Here is a 13,597-nt window from a genome sequence, read left to right as displayed (position 1 = left end):
CTATTATTATTTTTTTTTATTGAATAGCCTACTTAAATGTAGGATACCATTTGAAAAAAAACTTTTCTGTCTATTAACTTGTTGTGATGTTCATATTCTGTAAGTCGCTTGAGCAAAACTGTAACTTCCCTGCAATTTATTTTTGGCTCACATTTCTTAAATGTTGCTTCAACCCACTGTCAAAAGAACCCAGAAAACCCTGAGGAAATTGTAGGCCTGTTTGCAGGTTCTCAACTCAGTTGGCCATCTGTAACACACACTGACCTAAATAGATATCTAGGCTATATGCCGAGCCCTGTCCACTCCTGGCCCAATATGCTGGCTTGCAAGCTCAAAAGAATGATTTAGGCCACCTACTGTAAATCACTCTTCTGAAAACGACCTGCCGACTAATCAATGAGGTGAATTTGAACATTTATTTGTCAATGGATGATCATTTCCACTAGGCAAATAGGAGGCTGCCCTTGCCTACCACAGGCCTGCAGGTCTTTGCCATATTTTGCTCTGAATTTAAACACAAACTTAAACACAACTTCCTGCAAAATCCTTGACTGCACCTTTAATGAAACAAAACCCAAAGAAAAAAATTCAAAGGACAAAGTGTCCTCAACGGAAGGGCATATACGAGCATATTCTCATCCAACCCACCACTGACACTTACGAGAAAAACTCTTACTGAAAGCCCAACTGTTAATGAGGAAGCTGTTCTGAGACCATGGTCAATGGCGACTCTGCACTTTAAATAGCAATACATTCAAGTGAATTGAAGATGCTATCATCGGTCCAACTGAAACCACAGGGGGTCAGAGACAGGGTCATGCTCTCTCTTTTTTTCATCAGGTTTCATTTCATTAATGAAGTAAAAATAGAGCTAGCGAGGCAAAAAAAATCACCGCTAGCTCATTACCGCTACCATTCCATAAACACTTTGCTTGTTACAGCTGCTCTGTGTCTTAAGCCCGCCCGTTGGCACTGATGTGCCTGGCAGAGCGAGCGTGGGTGATCAATGGGCATAGTTCAAATGACTCTTATGATGGATAAGCCAATTTGTGATTGGTTCCAGCAAACATGGAACACACTCTCTTCACGAAAAACTACTGTAGCCTAACTAAACTGTTTTCAATGGGCATAGCCCACCATGTTATTGTTCAAAACACTAGCAAGAGAAGGATCTGTTTCAACCATATTGTTTGTTTAAAATAAAAACAAAGACACGATAACAGATCTACTCCACTGATTATACCATAATTAATCCTTCATGCAACGTTCCCTAAAGTTGATTTTATGGTTTGACAAAAATAAGCATTAAGACCTCAAGGGAACATTCTGAGGGATGTTCCTTAATGGATAAAAAAATCATCCTTAACATAACCATCAGGAAACATTCCCAAAAAGGTTATCTGACAGTTGCACAAAAACAGCAGTAAGGGGACGTTCTGGGAACGCTCTCTGGCTACACAACACAGTACCTTTAGAGGACATTCCCAGGGCATCTTTTAAAGGTTTCTTTTTGTGTGACCTTCAGGAAACTTTAAGGAGACGTTCCCGGAACGTTGTGTGTTTCCTGGTAGTATGGCTGACAAGGAGTTACAATCAAAGGAAACATACCCTGAAGAAAGCAACATTTCCCTCAATAACATTCGAATGACTGATTGAAAATCCCAAAGGGCATCCAGCTCACAGCACAGTCAGTGCAGGTGTTGCCACTATGTACGTGACTTCCTCAAACTTGCGCACTCGAAATACTACACATTTCCTTCAGATCAGGTTTTTCTTGGTCAGTGGTGTTATCACTTTCTCTTCAGAAAGACAGGGGAATTGAAACATAGTAAGCAAATGTGAAAGTAATATTTTTATCAACACTGTTCGATGTGGTCACCTTTGTTGAGCTCTCTGCTACAGCTGCTTCAAAACTCAACTGTCATTTTTACATCTGCACCTACATTATTATCATCCCATACAATACAATACAGGGCTGTTTGACACTCAACCAAGTCCAGCATTCTGAACAAAGTAGGCGATGTACTGTCCACCACTTTCATATTGGCATTCAACCAGGAATAAAGCTATACTGTATGTTGATATTTAGGCTATATGTTGATATTTAGGAATAACCTTTTTTAACTGCCCTTTTCGACCTGGATCAGGGAAAAAAAATTTTAATGGCAAATCCAGGGTTGATAACAATCACAATGTTGCTCACAACATTATAACTCCAAAAATTATGCAAACAAAACTGAAGGTCCAATTACAAAATATACAAGCTTGAAATAGGTGTTGTATGCCTAGACCACATACAGTGCACTGAATGAACAACTTTATTTTGTACTTTTGGACAATATTCACCGCAATATATCATGTAAAAAAATCTATACAATTGATCCTGAGCAATACAATTGATTTTTTAAAGACCACATCTTTCTACCACCAGGTTTTAACCATGTTAACATGTCCTTAAGATGTCTGCTATGTTTAACAAGACATATCAAGAGCCAAATAAGCAGTTGTTGGGTCCGTTCATCTTAAGGTATTAAATCAACGCATTCAGCATTGGCTTAAATCAATCCTTTCAGGACTTACTTCAGGAGTAATGAATGTCAGCTAATATTGCGTGTGCAGGGTTGAACCACACAGTTCAACACAACTTCTTGGATAGATGCTTGAAACATCATCACATCACATGGTACTAAAACCTTGCAGGGGCCAGACAGTTTAAATTGGCAGGAATCTCCCATGAAAAAAAAATGTGCTTTAGGCCTATGTTAGAATGCTTGAATACTTTTTTTTTAAAATCTGAATTTAAGGATACCTCCTTATTTGTGAATCCTGCAACAAATTTTTCAACATTGGGCATACTAGTCAAAGGTTCTGTGCATTCTCACGTCGGAGTCTCGAGCTCATGCACCCAGTTTGGTTTCGATACATGAAAGCGTTCCTGAGAGATTTTTCAGCAAGCACGTCTCATCTTAGTTAGTTAGTGGGGAATACAAGAGGATTCACGTGATAAAATTAAGGCTTGTATTTAGTTGGTGTTAGAACATGTGAAGTTAAACTTGCCAAACCTATATAGCCAGCTCGACTGTGACTTGACACTCCTGTTAGTAAGAGCTGAAATAGAAATGTAATGGTCCCCTAAATCCAACGTACACACAGATGACTCTCACAACCTTATTTTGCACCTTTTACTCACATTTGCTCAAAAATATGAGAAAAAAGTCTGAGCTCTTTCCGCTCGCCTTGTTGATGTAGTCCACATGCTCTGATTCCTCCGAGAAAGGGGTGGGGAATCTGGGGATGTAGCCAATTCAGAGTAGCGTCATCTCTCAGCCACACCCTCTCCTCGCTGCTGATTGGTGGCTCTCCGAAGAGAGCTCATCTGTACCTGTCTCAGTACTGAAGCGAAACAAAGTTGAGCCGAAGCACATAGCCGTGAGAGCCAGGCTAGACTACTAATACAGATGTGCAGAAAACACTTCATATCGAATTAATGTGCTTCAGTGCTGATCTGTTGAATGTCTGCCACAGTGATTTATTTCAACAACATGATAATTTACTCTGTCAGTCATCCTAAACATTTGAATGAAAAGAAAAGCAGATTTAAACTATATGCAATTCAGACAACTCGAAGGAACAGAAATCCACAATATGTGAGTCGCGTCAGGTGCAGACTGCGGCTGGAAGGAGAAAGTTGTCCAGGCTGGTCTACCGTCAGCCGTCAGCTGCAGACAGACCGAAGTCCATCTTGAATGCACCCAATGTCATGACTGAGGATATCTGCTTTGCATCTACGTTTCAACCAATCACAACCCAGACTGTGAGCCAATTGAGTCGTCCATCCATTAGTGCATCATCAGGGTACTGAACCAATCCAGAGTACTTGGGTGGGCGGGACAATCCTTCACAGATGGTGACAAGCCAGAAACGAGGAGGAAGATGCACAGTAAAGCCATGTGAGGGCCACGAGGGGATTTTTCCCTGAAAATAACTTCTGAATACAGGACCAAAGAGGAGGTTTAGGGGTGGAATAAACTATGTACATTATGCTTTACACAGCAGGAAGTCCGCTAACCCAACAGCACCGGGCCAGAGAAGGCGTTGTCCATTAGCTGACCCAACAGCGCCGGGCCAGAGAAGGCGTCGTCCATTAGCTGAATCATGACGGGAGCACTTCAACATATTCTGATGTGTCTGCTACATCTAAACAGCAGAAGGGTAAAGATAGGACAGAGGAAACAGCTGAGGTTAGTGAGATGACATTTCAAAGAAAGGCTCAGTTCCTCAATGTGAACGTTCAGCTGTTGGTTTGCGTGACGCCACTTACTCTCATAGTCCGGCGCCTCGTCAGGCACGTGTGGGTTTGCTAGCATCTCTTTCCTCTTCACAGCGTGACGCAGGTGAGTGGCGAGGCCTTGGTTCCGTCTCTTGTAATGCTTGACCAGGTCATCCAGGTTCTTGAAGAACATCTCTTGAACACCTTGACTGGTCTGAATTGGCCGGGTGTAAAAATGAAACAAAGTATGGGAGGAAGTGAGGTCGTTGTGAACAGATGGGTGACAAAAGTGAAATACCCTTTGAGTTTGAGCGCACACCGGCGCCAAAATGAGTGCGGCGCACAACCCTCTCCACATTCGATAACTTAGATCCCATTATTCTCAATATAACCATACACACCAGTGTTGAACTCTGCCCCGCACCTTACGCTTACGGTTATGCTATTTGGCAGATGCCTTTGTCCAAAGCGACAAACAAATAAAAACAATACTATAACTAATTTAATGTGAACAAATTCAAAAACTGGTCAGACTAAGTAGGGAGAATAGCAATACAAACAATAAACCATATCAATTCAAGCAAGCCTAATGAAAATAAACAATGAATGTGGGAGAATAGTAAATAAACAATAAAGTAATTCAATCAGTCATATAATAACAATAACTATGGCATGTTAAGCAATATTAAAACAATGTACTGAACCCACCATGTTGCCCCGCATTAAAACACGGTAGCGTAGGCCAATTTAAATATATTTTACATTGTACAGTACATGCTGTTTTGCATATTTTTTTCTGGGGGGGGGGGGTGTCAAGAAAGATAAAAAACTAGTTTAAATGTAACAATTTTCCATAGATATATATTTTTATATAATTTGAAGTGATTATATTATCTTCATGAAAAAAAAACATCATTCAACATACATCATGATCACTGAATTCAAGTAGCAGGGATCAGATCCAGTCAGTGTCCTATAGGCCAAAGTTCAAACTGAGATATGTAAATTTAATTCTGGCTCATGTGGATAACGATTTGTGTCGATTTTGTATTGGCGCCGCTCCAGAAAATTCACTGTGACGAAATGAACCAACTTCTGTGTGGCCCAGTGATTTGCGTCACCAGTGTGCAGGGAGCAAACAGCATTTCCACGAGGGATGTGTCAACTTCCCACCTCCGTGTTTTCAGCCAATCAGCCCAATTAGGAGATAAAAGGGCCGGCCAGAGAGCCCTCCGTGCATACGGCCATTAGCCCAATTCACAAGATGTGGCCACTGGGTAAACCAACTTCCTCTGGAGCCGTACAGTCCACAGGAGGGGTTTTATCTGGCCGATTAAGGTATGATTAACATCAACGAGCCTGGACACCTGGACACTGAAATGGGCTTATTGGGGGACAACACCAGCGCTTCATGCAGCTGTATTGGCTGACTGCTGTAGTACCGTCATTTCCTGACTAGTAGCCGCGGTTTATACATTGATTTTGCTACATTTATTCAGCTATGAGGTTAACACTGTTAATAAGGTGTTAATACGGTTTTGTTTCTTTTAACTTGCATAAAACACTGCCCCGCAGCTTATACACAATGCGGAAATTATTGTACTTAAGTTAGTTACATAATTGAGACAATACTGTATGGGTGTGCTCCTCATAATCTAGACATATAATAACAAATAATTGGGAGAAATTCCTGATGAGTATAAGTTTTGAAAAGTTTTATAAAGAGGAATTTAAAATCATCTTTTAAAGATTGATCTTAATGCCTTAAATGAAAAAATTAGGAAATATCCAACCTTTAAGGTCATAAGTATAGGGGACTGTATGCACAAAGAGATGTATTGCACAGTAATAGTTGTATATAGAAAATCATTCCAGATATCATACCTGTAGGGTAAAATATCCATGATGGGTCTGTAGTATCCGGTATGTGTAGACTATCCTGTTTTTGCTGTGAAAACATGAAATAACTTATTATTATACTCATTATATACTGTCACAACTACCAACCAACAGAGCCTTAACAATACCTTATATGGAAATACCTTGAAATAACTTATTATTGTACTTATTATACACTACATAAATAAAGGTTATCAGATTATCCTAATGTATTATCATTATTATTATTATTATTATTATTATTATTATTATATCAATCAATCACTGAAAAACAAGATTGGTCTTGCGGCTCTAGTGTGGGGCAGTATGTCACCAAAGCGCAGCCTCCCCATATTGTTCAATCTTAAAAGAGTATGGTGATAGCCAGACTACATATTACCATTACCTCTGTCCTATTTTTCAACATTCTGATGTCTAAATCTCCTGAAATTACTGAAATATTCCGTAAAGGTACACTTCACCGATTAGCATCAAGCTTTGTATTTTTAGAAAACCAGTCATGTTTTTGAATGGTCGTGCATCATTCCCTTAGTTTGCCTTGAGATGGGAGAAATAAGGATTTCCATGAAACCCATGAATAGGACTTCCTGCTTTCAATGATGTAAAATGATGATTTTTACATCATTGAAAGCAGGAAGTCCAACATTGAAATTCGTATTTCTCCCATCTTATGCAAACGGAGGGAATGATGCACGACCATTCAAAAACATTACTGGTTTTCTAAAGATACAAAGCTTGATGCTTATCGGTGAAGTGTCCCTTTAATAATGTTTATTGCTCACAGTAGGTTCCCCATTGACCAGGGCACAAGCCCCAGCTATTGTTCTTGGAGTCTGACAAATATAATAATTAAATCAACTTTTCACAAACAAAGAACAAGGCATCAGAATATACAGAAGTTAAATAAAGCACACATGGCCTTGTGATTTTTGAGCCGATGGCAGCTGTTTTCAATACAAATTCTATAACATTCAGAGTTCACAGCACTCAGCATCCATTGGTGGAAAAAAGCCCTCGGCGCTGACCACTCTTTCCTCAACGCTCAAAGCGCCGAAAGTAGAAATCTGTTCGACTTTTAGACCAGCGCTGGACTCGTCAATGTCCCTTCTCTCTCAAATAGTCAAAATTGAAGAGGGGAACCTTGTGAAAGTATGTCAACTCCTTTCACCTCAGAGAAAGGAGTTGAGAACGCTCACCGAAGCGCTGAGAAAAGAAGGTGAAAGATGCGATCAATAGACACAGGGCCGGAATAAGAATATACTGTACACACACACACACACATACACAAATACAGACATACACACATACTGTACACATAAACAATACACATAACAGAGGACAGTCGTGCATGATGCAGTGTGGCAAACGTTAGTGGCTATCACATTCCCCCAGTGCTTCTGCAGTTTGTATGCACTTGGCGTGTGAGACAGTTGTATGTTTGAAGCATTGTCTGAACGTGTAGTTGGCACCAAGTACAGGCTGCTCATGCAGCCTGAGAGAAGTGCATGCTTGTGCCCTTGCATTCCTCCAAGTGTTAACTCTGTAAACCATTTTCACATGACGCAGTCTTTTAAGGTGTGACTGACTCATAGATATTATGGTCAATGTTGCTGTCCCTGTTGTAGCAGATGGGTTGTGGTGTGAAAATTACATGTTTGTTTGTGAGTGAGTCAATGGGTTAAAAAAAAAAAAACGACCCTAGCATTTGCAACAACACACAGCCCTATACCTACCCTGGAAATCCAGAGTTCTCGCGAGAACACAATTTGAATTGTGTCTGCAAGATACTCTGGCCACGAGCAATGATGCACGTTACGTTTACCCCAACCATCGGGGGTAACAATCTAATTGGTGTCCGATATACATAGGCGGGCCAAAGGCAAGCTAAACTGATGGCGACAACGCTGCATTGTTAAAACTTGTTAAAATCCAATTACGTCTGAATCAGTCAGAGTAAACATTGGTCGTACTGTTATCCACTTGCGTGCAGTGAGATTTTCAAGTGCACACTTGGTGCCGCCCCTCGAGTTGGGCCATTACATTATTTGTGGCCAGACCCTTAATCTGAAAGATTCCAGGGTCTGGTTTACAACCAGATATAAGTAGCAGCCCAGTTACAACCGCACTATGTAAGTTTACCAGATCGAGAAGCGGATCTGTAGTTCGATGGAATGCGCAAATTACACTAAAGTATTTCTCCTCCTCAGTGCAGTGGTGATACAATAAAGTATTTCTCCTCCTCAGTGCAGTGGTGATACAGTAAAGTATTTCTCCTCCTCAGTCCAGTACTAGTGAACATACAGTACAGTAAAGTATTTCTCCTCAGTCACGCCTTTGGTGCTTTACTGGAAAGCTAAGTTTACACATCATGTCATATATATAGGGCCCAATCTTTCAGCACCACCACTAACCTCATGGGGTTTTTATAATTCGGAAAGTAACAGTGTTATTTTGGGGGAAATAACAAATACTGAGCCGTATACAACTTGCAGTCTCATTGGTCCAGAGCATCAGTGTTGTGGGCTGCTAGCAGAACCCACATTTGGGAACAGCAAGGATTTTACGCAGACATGATTTTGATCATCATGAAGGTCTAAAACTGAAGATTTTCTAATTAAAAAATAATTGTTTGCGTAATGGTTAGTGTGCAGGACTCTTTCTGAGTTCCTGGTCATCATGAAAGGAAATGCTCAAGAAAAACATTACAAAAGCTTTCTGTGCATTTCAAAGGTGAAATATGCATTTAAAACCTGGGGGACCATAAGGTGAAATATGCATTTAAAACCCGGGGGGCCATAGACATATGTGGGGGACGCTGTTTATTTAGTCTTCACCAGCCCATCGTACTCTTTGATTTGTAGGTTTACTCTTAGTTTTATACGTTCACAATACCAACTATAACACAGGGTTACAATCAGAAACACAGCCTAAAAAAGTTCCTGGGTCCTCTTTCCTATTTTGGTACAGCCTGCTAAATTATTTTCCTGCAATTATGCACTCATTCTATTCCTTTGCCATTTTTCATCAAATACGTTTGAAGTTTATTCCATCCAAATGTGTACATCAGTCACTCAAACAAGCTTTTCATTTGTGCAAAAGCTGCCATACTCATGCCAAATGCAATACACGGTATGCACAGAAGGCTCTTGACCTGGTTCATTTATTCCCAGTGGAGCAGGTGTTTTGCAGGCGCTATTGTTAAAGCAGTGGGAGTGTACATGGACCCAGTTGGGTGTTGCGCCTAGTGAATCAGCATGTTGCGATGTAAAAAGATTTGTGCACGTGTTGAAATTGTTATTATTGGGCAAACAAGATGTTCAGTGTTGTAGTGAACATGGAAGGAGCCGAATAACAGTGGATGCCATTACACAGCTAACGCTCCACCGGGAAAATTGAGCCAAGTCAAGATCTTTCCGTTGCATAGAGTGTATTATCGCTAAATAATATTGTTGTAATAGGGCCACACATGAAGAAAAAAATATAACGACTTTAAAAGTAGACATGGCGACATTGAACTCAAAATTTCGAGAATAAAGTTGAAATATCATGTTGACTTTACTGTTGACGTGTCGACATTGAACTCGAAATTTCAAGAATAAAGTTGACATATCATATAGATTTTAATCTCGACATTTCATCTTGACAAAACTAGTTTGGGGAGAGAGAGACCATTCCAAAGTAGCTGCCGCTGAATCCGGAGCCTAGATGATTTGGTGAAATTGTACTTTTTCGGAATCGGGTTTATCAAGAAATATACTAACTAGTTTTGAATGTCAAGAATAAAAGCGAAATGTCAAGATTAAAGTCAACATGATTTTTCAAATTTGTTCTCAAAGATTTCAAGTTTAAAGTCGACTTCAAAGTCAAGTTTAATCTCATTAGAGCAAAAAAACTTTTCTTCAAGTGTGGGCCTAATATTCTGTCGTAATTTAAGCAGCAATAAGCTGATACAACTGGTTCAATGTTGAGTCTCAATGCAAATCAATTAACCACCATTATGTGTTTGTTAGAATTAGTCAGAGGAGCAGGTAATTCATTCCACCGAAGAATCACCGAAGGGAAGAGTCTTGGTCGTGTCCTCTTAGTGTTGATGGAGGGCCGACAGCGGACACTCACTAGAGTGCACGCCACAGGGGAGGCACATACACGTATGAAAGGTAAACAATATGTATTAAGTAAGGGATAATGTATAGAACGCCGGTCATTATCGGGAAAATAAGTCCCAACACGCCAGCGGAATAACAAAAAAACAATGCCAATTCAAATAACTAAATACCATAATATACAAACCATAACGCATCAGAGAGACTAAACTAAACTAAGTGCATGTTGCACAGATACAGTATGATACATAGCCATATTGTACTGCTCTCCATACTATTGATTCTGCACATACAGTACAGTCTTACTCTTATAATGCTGCTGTTTCTGCACTACAATGGCACTCTTACCACACTGCACATTGCTGTACATACTTCTATACATACATTTTTCTATTTCTTATTTTCTTATAATATTCTGTTAATACATTGCACACATTCATAGTTATTCTGCTCTGATAAGGTTACTGCTAATACACTGCACATATTTATATTTCGTTTATATTATTCCGTGGTCTATGTACTTGTACTCTTCACAATGACAATAGCATTGAATCTAATTATTGACTACTAAACTGTTTATTCTAAGTACAGAATTTTTTTAAATATTTTTTTTGACATAATTTCTGATTTATAGAATGTCTGAATTACATAACTTAGGCTAGATGCAATGCAACAAGAAATAAAGTGTTTTCAAATAAACCAGTAGCCAACTAGATTGAAGTTCTCCACCATATATAAGCTAGTTGTGCATAAATAGAACAACATCATTACAGTCAGTGCATTACATAAATAGTTTTTTGAGCCCAGTGACACAGGATGTGCAATTGATCTGGCTCAAATCAACGTGAAATGCTTGTTTTGGCTCAGAAAACGATTGCACCTCCACCTAGATTCTGTGCCCCCATCTGCCTCTATAGAGGAGCCCAGAGGGCAAGTGGGAGAGGGAGAGCTGCCTCGTTAGATCTACAGTAAGATGGAAGTGCAGAAGCCAAAGAAGAGTAACTAAGTTACTGTGTTCTGGGTCTGGGTCTTCTATATGACTAATGTAGACGTACTGTAGGCCTACACGGACTAGTGCCCTAAACATGAGTGAGTGTTTAGAAAAGGCCCAGAATATGTTTCCATTAATAAAGAGCTCACGCAACTGACACCTCACTATCACCTTTGACATCCTGATCCTTGCACATCCGCTTCACTAGCCAGTTTGCAAAAACACAGTGAAATGTCTTGGCTATTTGAATTTAGACCATTCATACAATTGTAAGCTAAGTACAGATATTATCAACCTTCTTTAAGATTGTAATACAAATTTGAACATTATTTAATGTTGTATAAAGACTTCTGGATGAGCCTAAATCAAAGTAGCTGTTGCACAGTTCGTAAGAGACGTTTAGTGGAGGGCATACTTACTAAACACACAGACATAAGGCGCCTTGGATGGTTTCACTGTCCCGCACGAGAAAACTTCCGTCCTTGTTTTTCTTGGATAGTAACTCCTCACACCTCGTGCGGCTTATGGGCCCATGGTAGATTACGGTGTCCATGTCCCGTGCCGTTAGCGTGCGCTGCGCACACAGCAATTCACCCCCACCGTGTGTGTTGCGCAGGCACAAGTCTTCACCCCCCACCGTGTGTGTTGCACAGGCACAAGTCTTCACCCCCCACCGTGTGTGTTGCGCAGGCACAAGTCTTCACCCCCCACCGCGTGTGTTGCACAGGCACAAGTCTTCACCCCCCACCGTGTGTGTTGCACAGGCACAAGTCTTCACCCCCCACCGTGTGTGTTGCGCAGGCACAAGTCTTCACCCCCCACCGTGTGTGTTGCACAGGCACAAGTCTTCACCCCCCACCGTGTGTGTTGCGCAGGCACAAGTCTTCACCCCCCACCGCGTGTGTTGCGCAGGCACAAGTCACTCGACTAATTTAACAGTCTGCTTTGACTGGAACACTTCAGCTTTTCACACAGGAAGTTAGGCTGTGTGTGTGTGTGTGTGTGTGTGTGTGTGTGTGTGTGTGTGTGTGTGTGTGTGTGTGTGTGGTTAGGCTGGGGTAGAGGGTCAGCATCAACAATAGCACAACCACAAGCAAAGAGAAAAACACAGGCTCTTTCTGAGTTGCCGTTAGAGACTTTGATCTGCTTTGGATCTACTTATCTGAGGACTTGCTTTTGCTCACGCTTTTGTTTTTTGTTTATTTGATAACCAACCATACTTGTTCATCTATTAATACGTTTATAAATTCACTCATTTAGTATGGAGTTAATTTCATGAGTGTATCTTGGGCGGGTTAAACTATCCTCTTTGTGAGTCTGACTTTATCGTTTCTGACATGTTTTAGGCATCAATAAACCAGTTCACTTGCACACCTGGTTGACTTGCAAGACATAATGCTCCCTTATTGGAGTAACAGGGATTCACATATTAACATTCAGAGCAAGAATAATGTGTGCTTTCATAGGGTCGGAATAACGTAAGGTGTAGGTCGGAGTAATGTATGGTGTTGGATGGAATAATGTAAGGTGTACCGTAGGTCGGAATAACGTAAGGTGTAGGTCGGAAGAATGTATGGTGTAGGTCGGAATAATGTATGGTGTTGGGTGAAATAATATAAGTTGTTGATCGGAATAATGTAAGGTTCATGCGGTGTCAGACATGCAGATGTGGGGTCTGCGTGCTGGTTGACATCACAATGTCCCATGACCTCAATGATGTACTCAAACAGCACACAAACAGGAGGAGAATCAAAAGGCCAACTTGGTTACTCATCAGCAATGTTGCTCCACTTTGCGTCACTCCCAACAGCGCCCCCTAGCTGTTGTAAAACCACTGGAACATTTCTCAAGGTGACGAGCATACCAGTGGGAAGATTACTATCAGTGTCAAGCTGCATCTCTTTCAAGGCTACTTCTGGTTTTTTTTGTTTTTTATAACCTTTATTTAGCCAGAATTGTCCCATTGAGACTGAGCATCTCTTCTGCCAGGGAGTCCTGGTCAAAATAGGGTCTGTGAGGGTTGATTTGTTTGTTTAATTCATTTCTTGTTTTAGAAATTACAGCAATTGTATCAATCCCCTTGGCTCCATCTGTGAGAAATACCTTTCACTTGACAGTGCATGTTCATTGAATATCCTCTTGGCCTGTATAAATGCATGTCTAATTTAACACACATCTTTTTTCACTTGCTTTCATGTTCAGACTAAAAGAGACTCGTTCTATTTAAGGGACTAAGGATTGTTTCATTTTATATGTAGAATATTTATTTTCATTTCCTTTTATTGTGTCTTATTTTATGTTGTCTTATTTGATTAAATAAAATTGTTCTTCTGA

The 13,597-nt window shown here is 40.4% G+C and overlaps 1 protein-coding gene across 1 annotated transcript; it reads right to left on the bottom strand.

Moving 5' to 3' along the window:
- Window positions 1-2,339: 2,339 nt before the first annotated feature.
- On the bottom strand, window positions 2,340-11,970 carry si:ch73-264p11.1 (uncharacterized protein LOC100000923 homolog). The gene is made up of 4 exons (XM_062521065.1): window positions 11,683-11,970; window positions 6,155-6,218; window positions 4,322-4,484; window positions 2,340-4,197 (listed from the first exon to the last, which is right to left on the bottom strand). The coding sequence occupies exons 1-4, from the start codon at window positions 11,814-11,816 to the stop codon at window positions 4,154-4,156; spliced, it is 405 nt and encodes a 134-aa protein (XP_062377049.1). The 5' UTR covers window positions 11,817-11,970; the 3' UTR covers window positions 2,340-4,153.
- Window positions 11,971-13,597: the final 1,627 nt, after the last annotated feature.

Source organism: Sardina pilchardus, chromosome 19 (assembly GCF_963854185.1).
Source record: "Sardina pilchardus chromosome 19, fSarPil1.1, whole genome shotgun sequence".
NCBI lineage: Eukaryota > Metazoa > Chordata > Actinopteri > Clupeiformes > Clupeidae > Sardina > Sardina pilchardus.
This window is presented reverse-complemented; position numbering and strand designations above follow the sequence as displayed.